We start from the raw sequence: 17,482 nt of genomic DNA on the forward strand, positions 1-17,482 counted from the left end.
ATGTTATCACATTGATATTTTGACTTTCTCTCAAGCACCTATGATCATGACTCCTGTGGTGTATGTTCTTGAGCAAAACACTGATAAGAAAACCTACCAAATTAAATGAATGGACCTTTAGATGTCTATTCAATCACACATGACAAATTGGATTTTGCTTTTTTGCATTCCAAATCATTTTTCGAATGGAATATTAATGTATCTAGTGTGGCAAATTCCATTTAAACCACAATTTCATAACGCAAGATACTGACAAATGAAATAAAAAGTACACCCTGCCCTGGTTTACTGACCTGAGAACTGATATTATGAGGTCAAATTAACTTAAAGCAGAGTTTTGAAAATGTAAGTACATATCTTACAACTTTGTACTAACAATATTTTATGGATCTTTGCCAAAAATGTACATGCATTCATGAAAACTTTAAAATACTATAAGCATGACCCTACGGTGCTTTTATAGAATTAGTTTCTCCCTATTCCCATTCCTGTGCACACCACTTCCGATGCCATCTTGTCTGCGATACAACACGTTGTGATGTGTGTGTTGCCCCGCAGCGTCAGATTGGTAATCATGAAAATATGGTTTGCCGCTCAGGTGGAAGCGTCACCGGGGAAGCTCCCCCCTTTGAGCAAAACGAACCAGTGCGCATGCGTGGAACATTCGATCACTGGCGGTGTAGCTAACGGCTAAGCTACGAATCCAGTCGACATGGAGAGAAAAGGTAAATCTTTACACCGACACGCTGTACACTGTGTGGGATATCTTGTGAAGCGTGTGTGTGTCGACGCTGCAGCTGACGTTCCTCTGTAGTCACAAATGTAAAGTTCAGCTGGGCTGCAATACGTTCAGGGGGTTTAATTGAACGTCTGTCACGCACTGTTGAGCTGGATCAAGCTACGTTAGCTCTCTACGCGTTAGCTTTAGCTTCACTGGGACATGTCAGGATTATGCGACTGCGTTTCGCTTTTACACAAAACCTAAAATGCCAACGTCAGCAACCAGCCATTGTTGTGTAAACCGGCCAGCGAACGTTAGCCGCCGGAGTTAAATGCCTTAATGTCACACAGCCGTTAGTCTTTTAGAAGTGCATAGGCTGGTAGCTTAGTGATGTAGCTAACTTAACGTTAGACGGCTGCCAATATCAAACCGGGTGACTGTCAGACAGACAGACACACACTCACTCACTCACTCACTCACTCGTTCACTCACTCACACACAACGCAAATTGTGATTTAGATGTTGGTCGTTTCAGTTAATACACGGTGCAGCGCATAATGACGGCGTGTATTAGGTGCAGGGTGAGGCAGTGGTACCCTTTGCATCAGACAGTTTCATCCTTTTTTTTTTTGTCAAGTAGACAACAAACGGCTACCACACAATAGCAAGATGATTGGTCATTGTTTTATTTTTTGACAGTTCTCGCACTCCAGGCGAGGAAGAAGAGGGGGAAAGCAAAGAAGACCAGCAAAAAGTGAGTTCTCTAATATATATATATATATATATATATATATATATATATATATATATATATATATATGCATGCATTTTCTCATTGTACGGTTGTTTGTGACGGATTGACACGTGCTACATGGTCCAGACGTTTAAATGCGACAAATGATGGTCCTTGACTGCATGCTCCCTCTTTTATTTTGGTCTGTGCACGTTCCAAAGGTGAAGAAGTGCAAGACTTATTAACATATCTCAAAATAATCATGATGTTCCATGAGGTAGCTCTGCATTTTGCTTGGGGTTCAAGTAAGGGCATTGGCATTATTCATTTTGACAGTTACTTTGTAGGAAGTTGTAAGTTATGTGTATAGACGGTGCAGTATGCAGTGCCTGAAATAAACCACCCGAAGTCAAGGGCCTACTATATATATATATATATTTATTTTTTATTTTTATGAATGATTCTATTAAGATAATGCAACATTCAGAGATCAAAATATACCAATCAAGCATTGATCTCTGCTGAGTTTTGGTGCATCTAACAATTTACTAATCATGCCATCAGTGGCAGCCAAGGGAGTGTTACATAACAGCTTGTGCTATATTTAAAACCAGAGAATGAAGAATCCCACATCAGCCCACCGAAGCATGCTGTTTCACTGAAAACAGCAGTAATGCAGATACACACCTCCTGACAGCATTATTTTCATTGCTTAAGCAGACATGTCCATCAGGCAGAAGAATCATATGATACTAATAACTTCAGTATAACTTAAAACCCTAACACAGCGCAGGTTATGAGCACCATATCTATAGAGGAGCAGTAACACTTTTGGTAAACCAGACTGTAGGAGCTAAAGGTCTGAATCAGCTGTCGAATATCAGGTTTATTTGAGCGTCCCAGGGAAAACGTACATCAGAACAACTTGAATATTGGACACATCGTTGTCCTTTTACCCAAAGTGGTGAGCACTAGCAAAAAAAAAGGAGCATCCATCTAAAATTGGAGCAGCCAAGTATTTTCTTTTCATGAAAATGTGAGTAATTGGAGGTGTGTCTGGCTCCACATTTAAGTAATGATCTTCGTTTGGTTCCTCCCTGTCTTCATTCTGCGACAGTCGGTAAAAGAACTGTGATTGAGTATCAGCATTGAGAAGATTTACCACATTTTGATTTCTTCCTGCAAATATGTTAATTACAAGAAATGCAGTAATGCAAGAGTAACACTGTAAACGACGTCATTAAAAAGTCACAATGAAGATAAAATAATTCTGTAATTAATTGAAGCTGTTTGTTCTGTCGTTGCTGCACAAATGTGCCTTGCGACCTCTCTGCTTCAAATAACCATATCAGGCATGAATAAGTAGGGTGCAGATTATGTGTGAATCAGCAGCTCATTTGTGAGACCGTACATACCTGTTTAGGAATTCATTTGAATGTGATCTCAGGAATCTTGACTCCCGTGGTGATGAGCAGCCTTAATCTGCTCCGTGGAGGAAGTAATATCAGACTGTTTGGCTTTCAAGTTAATCTTAGAAACGGAGCCGTTAATAAACACAGATTATAGGATGTTATACAGAAATACACAGTGCTAAAATGCCAATGTGATTGTTATTTTTTATTGCTATATAGAACAACTGAATGTTGTTCTGTGATTAAAGATCTCCCTACACATTAGCTGTAAAAAATGCTCAAATTTGGATTAAAAGACCACAATTGCTATATTTTATATTCTCTGTAGTTTGTATGATTACATTTATAAAACCTCTAATGACAGGTTAATCTCACTAAAATCTGAGTTACATTCCACTTATATACCTTTATTTATTATTTATATTTTATTTTATCCCTATATTTTGAATATATACACTTACCCTAGGCCATCGTTTCATTCAGTGATGACTTTATCGATAAATTGTTAGCTGCAAATATGGTCAAAACACCAGTAACTACACTTTAAATATAATCAAATTATTTAATATGCACAGATTTCATAGTTCATTCCATTTCTTTATGTGCTACATGCCAAACATTAATTGTGGATAAACACTTACCTGCCCATTGTTTTTTAGGATTTAGGTGTTAATTTTTTTTCTAAATATCTTATATTTGGTTCAGTCTTCATTGATATGCTCTAGATGAACTTTGTCTCTTCCACTGGCAACCCAACATAATGACAAAATAATTGAGTTATTATGAGGTTTGTAGCTTATCTCTTTCTTAATGATGTCATTATAATATCATACATTATTTCTTTTTTAATGCAGCTGCAGTTTTTTTTACCCTGATCCAAGTAATTTGTTGGATTACCGAAACGGGGCAAATACTGAAGGCACAGTGCAAGCTTAAGCTAAAATAGCTACACATTTAGTATAATTTTTCTTTATTATTGGGGAGAGGGAGGGGCAGGACTTGCAGCAAAAGTCTGATTTATCCTCGGAACATGGGGTGCCAACTCTACCGAGTGAGCGATCCGGTGCCCAAGTAAAGCCATTCTTAATTAGTTTGTTATTGACGAGGCAATATTTGCATAGCATGGAAAGATAGCCTAAAAGACAGAGTTCTTTCAATGTCTCCTTTATTTTGTGTGTATATCTGTGGAAGGAGGAACGTTGTGGATCTATTTAGCAGGTTTGATACGATCTTGACAGTGTCTCTTCATTTCCAGCATGAACAATTTATAAAAGTTTAAATGCAATTTTCAATCATTAGCAGCAATTTTTATAACTTGAGCTGCCTTTGCTTGCTTCCAGCTTCTACCAGTTTCCAAGCTCTTGTGTATTTGTTTGTGAATAAGCTACTTTGTTTCCAGCAGATAAAGATCAGTTAAAATTGGGTTCAACTCTTATCTCGGAGCTGCTGTTGAAGTTCTTCAATCTTTCAAAATGTAGATAATTCCTTATGGTGTTTAACATTCATTTAAATAAAGTCAATTAAATTGCTTAAACCAGGACATATACTGTCAAACTGTCAAATACTTAAAAGCAGATACCCCAAAGCCCACAACATAATTTCCATGTGACATGATTCAAATTAACAACCTGTCAGAGGTTTAAAGGTCTGGTGTCTGGCCAGTACTGCTGTCCTGTGAGAATAATGCCTGCTGCTGCTCTATTGTTTTGCTCTGGGAACAGTTACCTGCAATGCATTAAGAAGGATTTGGGTGTGATTTAACACACGGGGTGGAGGCTAATAAGAGTGAACTGCTAACAAACTCTGTTAAAGATGCAGAACATTTACCCTTGTTAAACATTTGCTAAGTTGGTTTATATAATTAGGGATGCAACAACAACTTTTTTTTTTTCAGACCAACTGCAAGTACTTACATTTCAGTACTTGCTGTTACCGAGTTCCAATATAAGTACTCAATAATTCCATTGCAGCTCTAAGAATAACTTTGAAAACATGTTTTGTTTTCATCAGATAGTCCTCACTCTGTAACAAATTAAAAATACAAGACAATACTGTTACTGACGTTTTAACATTCAACATTGTGTTTCCCTGATACAAACAAGGCATAGTTTGCAGTAGGGATGTTAATAATAAACTGTCTAACCATGCAGTCAGTTAAACAGTTCAAATAAAAAAAAAAAAAGCGAAATAAGACGGTCAGCTTGTTACTGCTGACTTCATACTCGCTGTCACACACACGTTCTAGCATTACGTTGGGATTGCTGGCGGAAACCCTGACAGATTATACCAGGTGATAATTTCATGGCTAGATTCATTGATGGACACTTACTAGGTCTGCTTTGGGCACATACTGTAGCTGGCGATAAATGATGGGTTTATGCATCAAGTTGTTGTTGCTTATTGGGTTCAACTGATTAAAGTCACGTTGCCTTCGTGGTATTGGGTGTGGTTGTATCGGAGTAGTTTTAGGAGTAGGAGTGCATAAACACAGTATCGGACCCAATGCTGGTATCGGTGCATCCCTCATTTAATTAAATGACAGGTAATTGCAGGTAATTGGTAAAACATGCTGTGAAGACTAATGCTTAAAGCTGGAGTATGGATCTTTTGTCTCCCCCAGGAAAGACTATGTCAGGGACTCTGTTCCTAATGAAGTCCATGATGGTATGTTTGCATGTGTTTGCCCATCAGGCAGACAGTTAATTCCAGAGCTCAACAGCAACCCCAGCATGAAGCCTCACCTCAGGAACCTGAGGAACCCGAGGAGATTCTCGGCTCTGATGATGAGGAACAAGAGGACCCCAATGACTACTGCAAAGGCGAGTCCTTTATTATTCACTATATAACCTGCATGCTATAACCCAGTGATGGTAAATAACCAGATTTAAACATTCGATTAAAGCGATTGTGTGATTTACAGTAAACCAACCTCCCCAATAATTGAGCTGTACCAAATTATTGGTTTAATTAAACTAAGATAAGCCAGTTAAGATATTTGTATGACAATTACAATGTTCAATGACTGACTGAACTGTCTAGTCAACACGCATTTTCTCCTCTTCTAGGTGGCTATCACCATGTGAAAGTAGGAGACCTTTACAACGGAAAATACCATGTAATCCGAAAACTGGGCTGGGGACACTTCTCCACCGTGTGGCTCGCCTGGGACATCCAGTACGAAATAAACCTTAACTGCATATTGATACTGCACCGTTTTGTTTTTGAGGCCTGAAGTTGGATACAAATTCAGTAGCAGCTGGTTCTGAGACTGTTATGGTAGGACGTTGCATGCTGCTTCCTGTTACGAATGTTACTTGCTTTGTGGTTGCAGGGTGAAGAGGTTTGTTGCAATGAAGGTTGTGAAGAGTGCAGAGCACTACACGGAGACGGCAGTGGATGAGATCAAACTCCTCAGATCTGTGAGTAGAAGGGTTGAGTGACGCAGAAAGGTTTCGAGTTGAATTCGAGAGTCACAGAAAGTATACACAAGTATTCACAACATCAATGCAGACAAGGTGACCACAGTTCATGTTAAAACACGTATCACAAGCAAAACAGCATCTTTCTTGCATCTTGCAGTGAAAACTATTACAGACTTAACATAATGTGTGATTTCACATTTAAATACTCTGTCACAACATTCAGTAGTATTGCACACTACAGATAAAAAGTCACGTAAGTGTAAGTAAGCATTATTAGAGTAAATTCTGATTGTTTGGCTTGCATTGTTCTGTTCCTTTGTTCCCAGGTTAGAAACTCAGACCCCAATGATCCCAAACGGGAGATGGTGGTCCAGATGGTAGACGACTTCAAAATCTCCGGTATCAACGGAACCCGTATCCTTTAGAGCCAGAGATTATTAATGTTTTTTCTTTTTTTTTTAAAGATTCAGATCTGTTAAAGTGCATGCTACTGGGAAGCCAAAAGCCTGTTCATTCTTAGGGAAGTACTTTTGACAATGTGTCACATTTAGCTGTGAAAGCAGCATGCATGTAACAAAGTAAACAACAAGTGACAGTTTTACGAAGTCTAACACTGTGAGTCCCCAACAGACTTCCACATATCACAATATTTTGGCTGAGTAAGATCCCCTGAATGCCACAGGGAGAGCCGTAGCTGTAATGCTACACTACCTAACAACACTGTAGTGTTTGCACTCCTATGACCCGATTTTTTTTTTTCATATCCATAATGCTAATGATCTTCATGTAGGTGAATGATCACACGGCCTCATCGATTTTCATGAATTGTTTTTCTTCTAATGGGTTTTCCATTTGGCTTTACTGGTATTTCTTAACTTCTGTGATCTTCAGATGTCTGCATGGTGTTTGAGGTGTTGGGGCATCACTTATTAAAGTGGATAATAAAGTCCAATTACCAAGGGCTGCCCCTGCCATGTGTGAAGAGCATCATAAGACAGGTAACATTAGACCCGCACCTTTTGTATGCTGGTGACTCCCAATGAAGTTTCAGTTGCAGCTTCCACTGAAGCCAAGTAGCCTCCAGGGTTTGCAGCCAGTGCAAACCTGTCAGGGTGGAGCCTTTTTTTCCAGCCATGGAACATCTATCTATCATAATTTATTCCACATTAGTAATGTTATTATTATCTTATTTGATTGTATTTGAGTTTCTATGAGGCACATGTTTATACAGGATTATTCAAGGTATTCTGTGTGGGGAAAACCAAAAGAGACATAGATGAAATATTATTGAAATATGAATATATTTATTTTAGTTCATTTGTAACATACAGTTACTCTTTTACAAAGAGTGAATGACTCTCCATTCATTGTCCAGGTACTCCAAGGCCTGGACTACCTGCACACAAAGTGTCAGATCATCCACACAGACATCAAGCCGGAGAATATCCTGATGAGTGTTGACGAGCCTTATGTCCGCAAGCTTGCAGCAGAAGCAACAGAGTGGCAGAGGGCTGGTGCGCCTCCTCCCTCCGGATCAGCAAGTATGAGACAAACACTTGTTCCTGTTTACTTTCATGACCTCAGTTTGGTAACAGTTTGTACTCAACTGACATTCTCTTTTCAGTAAGCACAGCACCTGCTCCAAAACAGGTATGGCCCTTATATTACTTACTTTTTGCATTGAATGTCACCTTTCCACATTTTAACACACATTTAAAGCACACTCATGACTATGCAACTATCTATAAGAGCTATTTTGCTTCTTATACCTGTGACAGACGGTAAAAATGTCCAAGAACAAGAAGAAGAAGTTAAAAAAAAAGCAGAAGCGTCAGGCGGAACTGCTGGAAAAGTGCATCCTGGACTTGGAGGAGATGGAAAAGACCACAGAGACACGAGAGGATGAAGAGGACGAAGATGAAGAGCCACAGTCTCCAAAGGGACGTGCCTGCGCTCCTCTTAGGCAGGTGTCTCTTCTGGAGGAGCTAGAAAATAAGGAAATGGAGGGTAAGAAGCCAACATCACAGCAGTAATGTGGTTCTTTGTTGTTGGTTAAAGTTCTATCAAGCTTGTGAGACAGGCATACAGTTTCTGATACTAGTTATTTGAAAAGAAATGGCATCTGTCTTTTCCCGATAATTTCAGAGAGCAGTGAGATAACAGATCTCATGAGGGTGGGACCAGAGGGACTGTTGGAGGTTAACTGTAATGGCCATGTGGAGGTGGACCAGAGGCAGTCCCAGTGGAGGGACGAGGACCAACACAATGGCAACACAGAGTCCGCAGAGAAATGTGCCAGTCAGGAGGAGCAACAAGAGGAGTCCCCTGTTCATATCATCTGCAACGGCGTGGACTCTGCAGATCTGAAAGAGCTGGACTCTGAGACTGAAGGCAGGGGTGCTCACTGCAGTGGATTATCTCGGAGACGCCTTCTTGCTGGGCTGGAGGAGGGAGAGCTGGAGCGATGCATTTTGCAGGAGGAGGGGGAGAACGAGCCCGGAAGCCCGGACGGTCAGTCAGCCAAAATCACTGCATCTACTAACTGCAAGGTTTAGAGGCTACCAGAGGTTTTTGGGAGCTGTTTGCTCCAGAAGAGCTGCTTTGGAAGTTTAATAGATGCTCACCTTTGTGAACTTTGAAATAGAATGTTCAGTTCTCCTTTTTATTGGGTTTTAGTCAATTCTTATGTTTTTGTCTCTCTCTTTCTGCTCTGATATAGGCAAGCTGACGGCAGGATCCCTGTTGGTAAACCCTCTCGAGCCACTCAATTCAGACAAGATCAAGGTCAAGATTGCAGACTTGGGAAATGCCTGCTGGGTGGTGAGTAGCCTGCTAATGACCTGAGGGATTTCCTGATAAGGGATGAAGCCTCCAGCTAGGGACACGTGCTATGTCATCTAGCTACCAAAATAGAAGTACTTTAATCCTCCATCCCATTGTTTAATTTGTTGTGTTGAACAAAGTTTGGACATTGAATGGTAGATGAAGTTGGATACAGTTGTCCTTGTCCTCAGCCCTGTCACTCCGACATGTGGAATCCTTTTTTTAGGATTTATTTCTCCCTCTTGGTTTCTCCCTCTCTCAGCACAAGCACTTTACAGAAGACATCCAGACACGGCAGTACAGGTCCTTAGAGGTGCTCATTGGTGCTGGATACAGCACGCCAGCTGATGTATGGAGCACAGCCTGCATGGTGAGATTGCACTGACAATCAACTATCACACTGTATCATAAGAAAAGAAAGCGAAAACAGAGAAAAGTCATCATCCAATGTATCGTGAAGTGTTATGAGAGTGCAGCAGGTGGTGAAAGGTAGTAAATGCATCCCTTCATGCTTGTGTCTTTTCCTGCTTGTCTGATGATTGTGTCTCCGCAGGCCTTTGAACTTGCCACAGGGGACTACTTGTTTGAACCACATTCTGGGGAAGATTATTCCAGGGATGAAGGTATTGCTGGGACTTCCTTTTCTTCTCTTTCTCCAATTATTACTGCACAGCATTAATCCTTAATTGTATATTTCATATTATTTGTTTAAATCTATGCTTCATTGGTAAGATTTTTAGCATTGGTGGCTTTTAACAGTTATTGCTACTGTGAAAAAGCTCACAATATGTTTTTTGTGGAAACGGCTCCTTAGTGTTTTATTGCCATGATGTAAAAATCTCCAGACATCTCCATAAGAGTTTCATAGCAAGCATGGCATGTTGAGACCTTCACTTCAAGTTGTTGTGCAGTTTGCATAGCAAGTTGGTGCGCACGTTGCTTAATTTCCAGTGTTGACACTTAAATGAGGTACCTCATTACAATGACTTCAAATAATCACAGATTTAGAAGAAATGTAGATGTGAAACATGTGACGATGTGTACATCATTCCTGTGTTTATTTCCTCTCTAACACCTTGAACCACACTTTTTCTGCACTGGAGACGGGGCCCATCTCTCATTTCTTTTCGTCTCCTCTCCCACTCACTCACCCCATGTTTCATTGTTTTCATCTTTATGCTTTCTTTATGTTAATTTGGCTTTGCTGCTAAGCGTGAGATTTCTGTACTGACTTTATTCTGCTGCGGCATGTCAGGTATGTGCTAACCTTCAGTTTATTGGCACATGCCCCGTAGCTGTGAATCACCAACAGTACACAAACTGATAAGGTGCATTATGTATTTGATGGCAGTGCTTTACATCTAAAATGATCTGTTTTACTATATGAAAGTGAATGGCCTATATTTGTTCAAATGTTTGTAGCGCTTGATTAGAATAATTAATATAGACTTCACATATGTGTTTTCTTGTTGTATGAGGCTGTCATCATCCATTGTTCCTAATCCATTGTTTCACATGACTGTTTGCCATCTCTTTCCTATCCACTCCCCCATTTTCCATCATTCACCTCTCCAAACGGTTACCCTCTGACTCTCCTTTGATGTGCCTCATTTCCAGACCATCTCGCTCTCATGATTGAGTTGCTGGGTAAAATCCCTCGTCACTATGCTCTGAGTGGGAAATACTCACAGGAATACTTCACCAAGAGAGGTATGCCACCTCTCTGTGTGCGGCTTGCTCTGGGAAAGGTGGATGGTAGGTGGAGGAGGAAGGTTCCCATCAGCACATTCAGATCTACCAAAGTTGTTTGTGTGTGCAGGCCAATAATGGGTACAGACCAATACATGTATGCTACTTTGAACTGTGACTGGATACTTGATACTCTATTCATCCTTGTAACGGTGAGAGTTTTTCCTTCATCGGGTTGTCGCCTTGCAGTGTTTCTCTTAATTACAAGCCTGTAGAAGTAAGTTGTAGAATATAAAATTGATAATTATGCAAGAGTCTTGGACAGATATCTCATTCATAAGGGATCCCTAACCTGGAATAGTTTGAGAAGCTTTGTGCTCCAAATGGCAGCTCTGTCAGGCATGATCAACAGCACTTCTGCAGGGCAGATGATGCCTGCTCTCTATGCTTGGAAAACCTCCCTGCTGCATGTCAATATGACAGAGTGTCGATAAGGTATCATCGATAATGATCTAGTGCACTGGTCACTGATTCCTAACTGTAGGTCTCTGCACCCACACCGCTGCAACAATCTGGCCCACATTTGTGTGTGCGCTGTCAGCCTGACCTCTCCTCCTCAGCCCTCCACCCACACACCCAGAGTGGGCCTGTCACTGGGACACCTTGTGACGGATATGTTGTTTGTCTTGTCCCTCTCCTCTTCTGAACGTCTGCCGTGTAGACCATATAGCGCTGATCATTGAGCTGCTGGGGAGTGTCCCACGCAAACTCATGATGACTGGCAAATATTCCAAGGATTTTTTCACCAAGAAAGGTAAAACAAAATAAGCATCTGTGTCGAGATTAGAGACGTAAACCTGCCTGACGTTAAGAACGTGCCCGGCAGTTCACGTTTCACACATCTTTTGTGTTTTTTCATATTAGAATTCTGTAAAAACACTCTCTTGGAAATTAACTGACAGTTAATTAAGTAAGACTTTTCGATGCATGTCATATCTAGATGTTTTCAGAGACTATACAACCTCTATTTAATTTACACATGGGCAATGTATTCCTGATCTCTGATGCAGCGCTGTCTGTTTGTCTGCAGGTGATTTGAAACACATCACTAAGCTGAAGCCGTGGGGCCTGCTGGAAGTGCTGGTTGACAAGTATGAGTGGCCCCGTGAAGAAGCCGAGTGCTTCACTGACTTCCTGCTTCCCATGCTGGAGCTGATCCCAGAGAAGAGAGCCACAGCCGCAGAGTGCTTGCGTCACCCCTGGCTCACCCTCTAGTGGAGACCTCCAGCCATCGCACCTCCCCTCCCTCCCACTATCTCCAGAGACTGCAACAGATCACTTTCCAGTTTGGGCATATCAGATGAATATTTATTTCTTTTTTTTTTGTTTCATTGTTTTGCATTTCTTCTGTTCTTGTTCTTGAACTAATGCTTCTGTGTACGTTTGTTTTGTAATTGTTGGTTCTTCTCTCAGTGTGATGACATCAGGAATCCAGTGGATTATATTACTTTGTGGTCATGTTGGCTCCAACCTGCTGTGCTCAGTTCACCCTCCAAACCAAGCCAACCTGTTATTGTACTGCTAGTGACTCATCCTTGTTTGTTACACTCCTGCACTAAACAAATTAAGGATATGTAGCCTTTCTTGGTCATTCTGTCCCCTTTAAAAAGATCTGCTTTCACTTCTTTTCTTGTGCATTGTCCTTAGTGCTGTGTTGTTTTTTTTAAAGAATTATTTTATCATATATTACACATGTAAGGTGTACATTTTGTATTTGTAAAGTAGGCTTAGGAAGTTGCACACTGGGCTAACATTTACACTGACTGGTAATGTTCACAGCATTTCTACGGAGTTTCTTAATGAGACATCCGCTGACTAGGTCATATTATTTAGCCATAACAGATCTGTTGTCACCTGGTACGTAGTGTGGTTAGTTACTTACAATAAATGAGATATTTCATTCTCATGGGAGTCTGGTATTCTCAATTATAAGTCAGGAATATTGTGTTCTAAAGGTTTCAACAAGGCGACATGTTAAGAAGCCCGATTTAAAGGAAAAAAAGTGAAAATAAACTGTATATATCTGTACCAAAGAGTTTGCCTTTATAAATATTACAGTTATGTACAGTTTTTAACAAATCTTATATCTTAGCTAAAATTATTTAGCTGGGTAGCTGTGTTTTAATAAAGCGTATGGAAGATGTTTTCAAGCTCAGTTGTATGTACAGCCAACTGTTCAATAGTGTCACTCTTTTTATCATAAAAATGGTGAGATATGATGTTATGTAATGGTGTCCTAAATTGGTCATATCAAAGTAACCTACATATCTATTGAGCCTAGCTAAAAAAACAAAATGTACATCCGTGTCAGATTCAACAAGGTAGACTTTGTGTAAACTGTAAATTTACGAAACCGTGCAACACACCATACAATAAAAACAGATGTTCATACAATTACAAAACGACTGTGTCGAGCTTGTTTCTGAGTTTATTAGGGGTTTGGCATCAAATACAGGATTAAAACTGCAGTTCTTGCCAGGTTTGTGACGTGGTAAAGGACTGCTACATTTCTATTAATCAAAGGTCACTACACCTCGTCAGGTGAGCAACCACCACGTTTCAGGATGCTTGTTCATCGCAAATATATCACACTGGTCCAGAAGGTCCGTGTTCATCAGGGGTTTGCTGTAAAAGATGAAAATAATTGATACAAGACCTACAAAAAATCAACAAAGAAATGTTGCATTGAAACTGGAGTATTTAGAAATGCCAGATTCTCTCCAAAGTGAAAATTAAAGCGTAAAGTTCAGGTCACGTCACAGTAGGAACAGCACAGATAATAAAATAGTTTAAATCTACAAGTAAAGATGCTTCAGTTTCACGGGTGCTGGCTAATTGTCTCACCATTATGGCTTAACAGACACCTGTGCTTTTCCATGACATGAAAAAGGTCCACAACCAGCATTCAGACCCCCTAAACCAAGCTCAGGAGCAGAGACGGTTACCTCCCTGCTCTGCTCCGTGCCCACAACCTTCATCTGTTTTCATTACCTGCTCCTCCCTCCACTTCGAAGTCATCCGGCAGCAGTTTGTCCTGCCGGTTGCCGAGAGTGAAGGACAGGAGTGCCAGGAGGAGGGCGTCGAGGATGCTGATAATGGCCAGGATGTAGGCCCAGCGCACTGTGCAGTTCCCCAGGCTGTACTTATCCGTTCTCTGGCCGCACATCCTCTTCACCTCCGGAGCGTCCCAGCCGTCCGGGTAGATCATGCAGCCCATCACCATCAACGCAGCTGCGGGGGAAGACGGACACTGATGGTGGAGCTGTGCAATAATTACCCCTCGGGTGCTCTTACTTTGCTAAATAATTATAAGGGAGGTTTCTTCTGAGCCCCCGGTGCAGGATAAGGCACAATGTACCCCCATAAAGTGCCGAAGGTTTCATTTATTAATGGTGCAGCAGCGAGGGATGCTCAGTGAGGCTGTTTGCATGATGTACTCTTCTGAAAGTTCTTAAAAGTAAAATGCTCTTCATCGGGTAAAGTGTCCTCTGGGTTTCTTTTTGCCACAGCTCCTGTGCAAAGTTTTTTTATTATGCAGATATGTGCTGTTCAGTAATGTGGTGGAGTAACAATACAGATTTACTATATATACCTGTTTGAGGCCAAAAGAGGAAACATTATAATGTTTTTAATGCAGAAATTAGGGAAGTTAAAAAAAAATTCCCCCGAAATTCATGTAATAGATCATGGTCTTTCTCTTTTCTTTTACATTAATTATCTAATGGCCTCTCAGATTTATCTGGGGAGCTTTTGCAGGGGTCTGACCCCTATATGTTGCAAACCATTGGAAAAAACTACCATACCTTTTCTAAATACTACTTATTTTTGCACCCGTATTAAAACTTAGGACTATATATGAATGACAGGGGACATTTTTGTACTTTTGATTCTCCTATTTGTTGGTGATACCTCTGATAATACTTGATCGTTTCTTCGCCCCGAGTGTGTTTGAGGTGTGACTTTAGATCAGTTGACAACACAGCAACACCTGATCTTGTTACATGTAACCAATCCACCATCAGAGGTGTCGGAGTTGGGAGACCTGAAACCGGAGCCCTTATTGGCTTCCCGTGTGAAGAACAACACATCGAGGACGAACACATGCCTCGCCTCGAAACCAGAGAAGTGCAAAGATGAGTTTATGACCTCACACACAGTTTAGAGGAACACTTCCTTCAGAGTCACTTCTTCTTTTCAGAGTTTTGACATTCAGCTGGTGAACTTTCATTTTGGATTTGAAAGGTGTAAAAACCTGTTCTTTGCTTGTATTTGTTGACGTTGACATTGAAGCAACAATAAGGTTTTATAAAGTAGAATAAGTGTTGGAGTAGTTTGCCTTCTTAGAGTGTCAGTCTGTGTGACCTTTGCCAAGATCTTGAGCTTAACTCTAAATATGAAAAGCAACTAATTTCATTTCAAACTTCACCTTAAATGCACAAAAACGACACAATGCCTCAATATCAATAATCAAATGATATTGTTACAGTTGTTGGATCCCACATGATATCCAGAATCATTATCCACACTCAATAGTATATTGATTTAGCTTCAGTATCACTGTGGTCCTACAAACTAAAATGTCATCAAAATGCAGCCTAAAAAATAAAAATAATGTATTTGCCAACTGCAACATTTAGTGTTGTATTATTCTATACATTATATTCTTATTACTGCTGGAGCAGAAGCTTATATATCTCATAGATCATGTATTTTGAATGTGAAATCTTAATCTGAACGCCAGCTTGTAACTGTGCCTGTAAAACAAACGTAAGTAAAAAGTACAATATTGACCTTTGCAATGCAGCAGCACGGAGACCCCCTCCCTCCTCACCTGAGGCCAGCTGCATCCAGGCGCAGATCTTGTAGACGTTGCCGGCGTTGCAGAAGAAGAAGAGGCTGAAGCAGACCATGGTGCCCACGATCAGCAGCATGGAGGTCCCCACGAAGAACATGGCGGTCCTGAAGGCCGGCGAGGGGATGGAGTTGAAGTCCAGCACGCTGCCCTTGCAGGTGAGCTCCGAGGTGAGCGCGTTGCCGATGCAGTAGTGGAAGAGGCCGAAGTAGCCGGCCTGCGGGGTGTTGACGCTGTCCCCGATCCAGAAGGGCTGGATGAAGACCACCACGGTGATGATGACGAAGCAGATCGTGAACACGGCCCACATGACGCCGATGGCTCGAGAGTTTCTCACATAGTTGGTGTGGTAGATTTTGGCAGCCTCCTGGGCTGGAAGCAGATCCATGTTAGCGAGCTTCTCTTAGTACAAGTTTCCTTAATCTTCCCTGCAAGTGTAAACATGCAAGTGTTTAAAGTCAGCCTTCATGTCCCGACGAGGCTTTAAACTCGCCACAACACACGACCACTCAGCTGCTGCGTCGCATAAGAAGACCTGGCTCAGGAGTCAGCACCCTGGACAGCACCCTCACCTCTCTAATTAATGACGCGTCTCTCACGTCAGAGATGGACGGAATAAGTAATAAGATCACCATTGAAATATTCATACAGTATTCACAACTAGGAGGTTTGAATAAATAAATAAACATGTATATAATGTGTAGAAACACTACAATTATGTTATACAATTAAATGTAACATCTTCCCTTGTCTAATCTGTGTGTTCCCTAAAAAAAGACAAATAAAACAGTAAATCATGTTTAGAGTTTATTGTTTTCATTCTCATTGCAGTTTCACTGCATTTAATCATTGTTTTAATTTAAACTCGTCCTTATTTGAATCGTTTAAACATAATGTGATAGTATGCTATTTAGTGGATTCTCTCTTTGCTGAGGTTTATGGCTGAAAAATGCAGGAAAATAATAATAAAAAATATATATTTGCAGATTCAAACTTTTCTATCAAGTTCAATATCGCTCCAGCTGAATTTGTTTTTATTGGAGTGCTGCTTATCTGGAAACTCACTGCTGGCGAGAGGGACACGATAAAGATTTTATTCTAACGAATAAAAAGAAAATCTCACATGGATGGGTTATATATTTTGTGGCAGAGGATGTGGGTACAGAAAAAGTGAAGTCTACGGAAGTTTAGAAATTGCACAGATGTAAAAAAAAAAAAAACTGACACATGTGGGCAGAATCAAATCACACAGCAGACAGCACACTTGTGTTTGTCAAAACCAGCTGGTGTGTGATGCTTCATACCAAAGCAGAGATATATCTCTCAGTCTCTGCTGGATTTTTCCCCCCACAGATTATTAAAATTGCACCTCTGTGGGCTGAGAAGTGACACCAGAGTTCAATTTGGGGCAAAAACAGTCCATCTCATTTGCTGCAGCCTCACTTTCTGATTTGTCATTCTTAAATACTGATGTGTTTTGTTAGTAACACTAAATGCTTTAGTGACACAGTGAGGGATGATGACCCTGGCTCCAGGCTGACAGGGGGCAGCTAGATCGAGCGTGCCACCATCTGTACCCTTCATCCTCCAGTCAGGGTTCATAACAAGGAGGCTGAGGGCCAGCTATATGTGACACTCTGCTGGGTGTGGAAAGAAAAGTATTCATTCATCCCCACCACGGGCTCCCTGACGGCTCCCTGCAGCTCAGGAGGGACAATCAGCTGCCGGTGGGGGGTAGCAGAGAGGGAAAGCCTGGAAGGAGAGAGAGAG

At 41.0% G+C, this 17,482-nt stretch overlaps 2 protein-coding genes across 3 annotated transcripts; one reads left to right on the forward strand and one right to left on the reverse strand.

Annotated features, from left to right (window-relative positions):
• The first annotated feature begins 620 nt into the window (after nucleotides 1-620).
• Nucleotides 621-13,247, forward strand: srpk1a (SRSF protein kinase 1a). Of its 2 annotated transcripts, none has more exons than XM_084016192.1 (16): nucleotides 621-725; nucleotides 1,421-1,475; nucleotides 5,558-5,685; nucleotides 5,932-6,040; nucleotides 6,198-6,285; nucleotides 6,615-6,702; nucleotides 7,180-7,286; nucleotides 7,664-7,829; nucleotides 7,913-7,938; nucleotides 8,067-8,295; nucleotides 8,434-8,799; nucleotides 9,008-9,108; nucleotides 9,374-9,481; nucleotides 9,665-9,734; nucleotides 10,729-10,821; nucleotides 11,891-13,247. In XM_084016192.1, the coding sequence occupies exons 1-16, from the start codon at nucleotides 713-715 to the stop codon at nucleotides 12,073-12,075; spliced, it is 1,932 nt and encodes a 643-aa protein (XP_083872318.1). In that variant the 5' UTR covers nucleotides 621-712; the 3' UTR covers nucleotides 12,076-13,247. The 2 variants fall into 2 exon arrangements, with proteins under 2 accessions (XP_083872318.1, XP_083872319.1); XM_084016193.1 differs by lacking the exon at nucleotides 10,729-10,821 and adding an exon at nucleotides 11,522-11,614.
• A 23-nt stretch (nucleotides 13,248-13,270) lies between these two features.
• lhfpl5b (LHFPL tetraspan subfamily member 5b) lies at nucleotides 13,271-16,197 on the reverse strand. Its single transcript, XM_084016206.1, has 3 exons — nucleotides 15,692-16,197; nucleotides 13,852-14,091; nucleotides 13,271-13,485 (listed from the first exon to the last, which is right to left on the reverse strand). Exons 1-3 carry the CDS (start codon nucleotides 16,098-16,100, stop codon nucleotides 13,475-13,477), a joined length of 660 nt encoding a protein of 219 aa, XP_083872332.1. The 5' UTR covers nucleotides 16,101-16,197; the 3' UTR covers nucleotides 13,271-13,474.
• Nucleotides 16,198-17,482: the final 1,285 nt, after the last annotated feature.

Source organism: Eutrigla gurnardus (assembly GCF_963514095.1).
Source record: "Eutrigla gurnardus genome assembly, chromosome: 8".
Classification (NCBI taxonomy): domain Eukaryota; kingdom Metazoa; phylum Chordata; class Actinopteri; order Perciformes; family Triglidae; genus Eutrigla; species Eutrigla gurnardus.

Excerpts from the sequence above, each read along its gene's own strand:
- lhfpl5b (XM_084016206.1), bottom strand. The coding sequence starts at position 16,100 with ATGGATCTGCTTCCAGCCCAGGAGGCTGCCAAAATCTACCACACCAAC. Across the intron at positions 14,092-15,691 it reads CTGGATGCAGCTGGCCTCAG|CTGCGTTGATGGTGATGGGC; the intron begins GTGAGGAGGGAG and ends CTTCCCCCGCAG.
- srpk1a (XM_084016192.1), top strand. Across the intron at positions 7,830-7,912 it reads TCCTCCCTCCGGATCAGCAA|TAAGCACAGCACCTGCTCCA; the intron begins GTATGAGACAAA and ends TTCTCTTTTCAG. Across the intron at positions 10,822-11,890 it reads GGAATACTTCACCAAGAGAG|GTGATTTGAAACACATCACT; the intron begins GTATGCCACCTC and ends GTTTGTCTGCAG.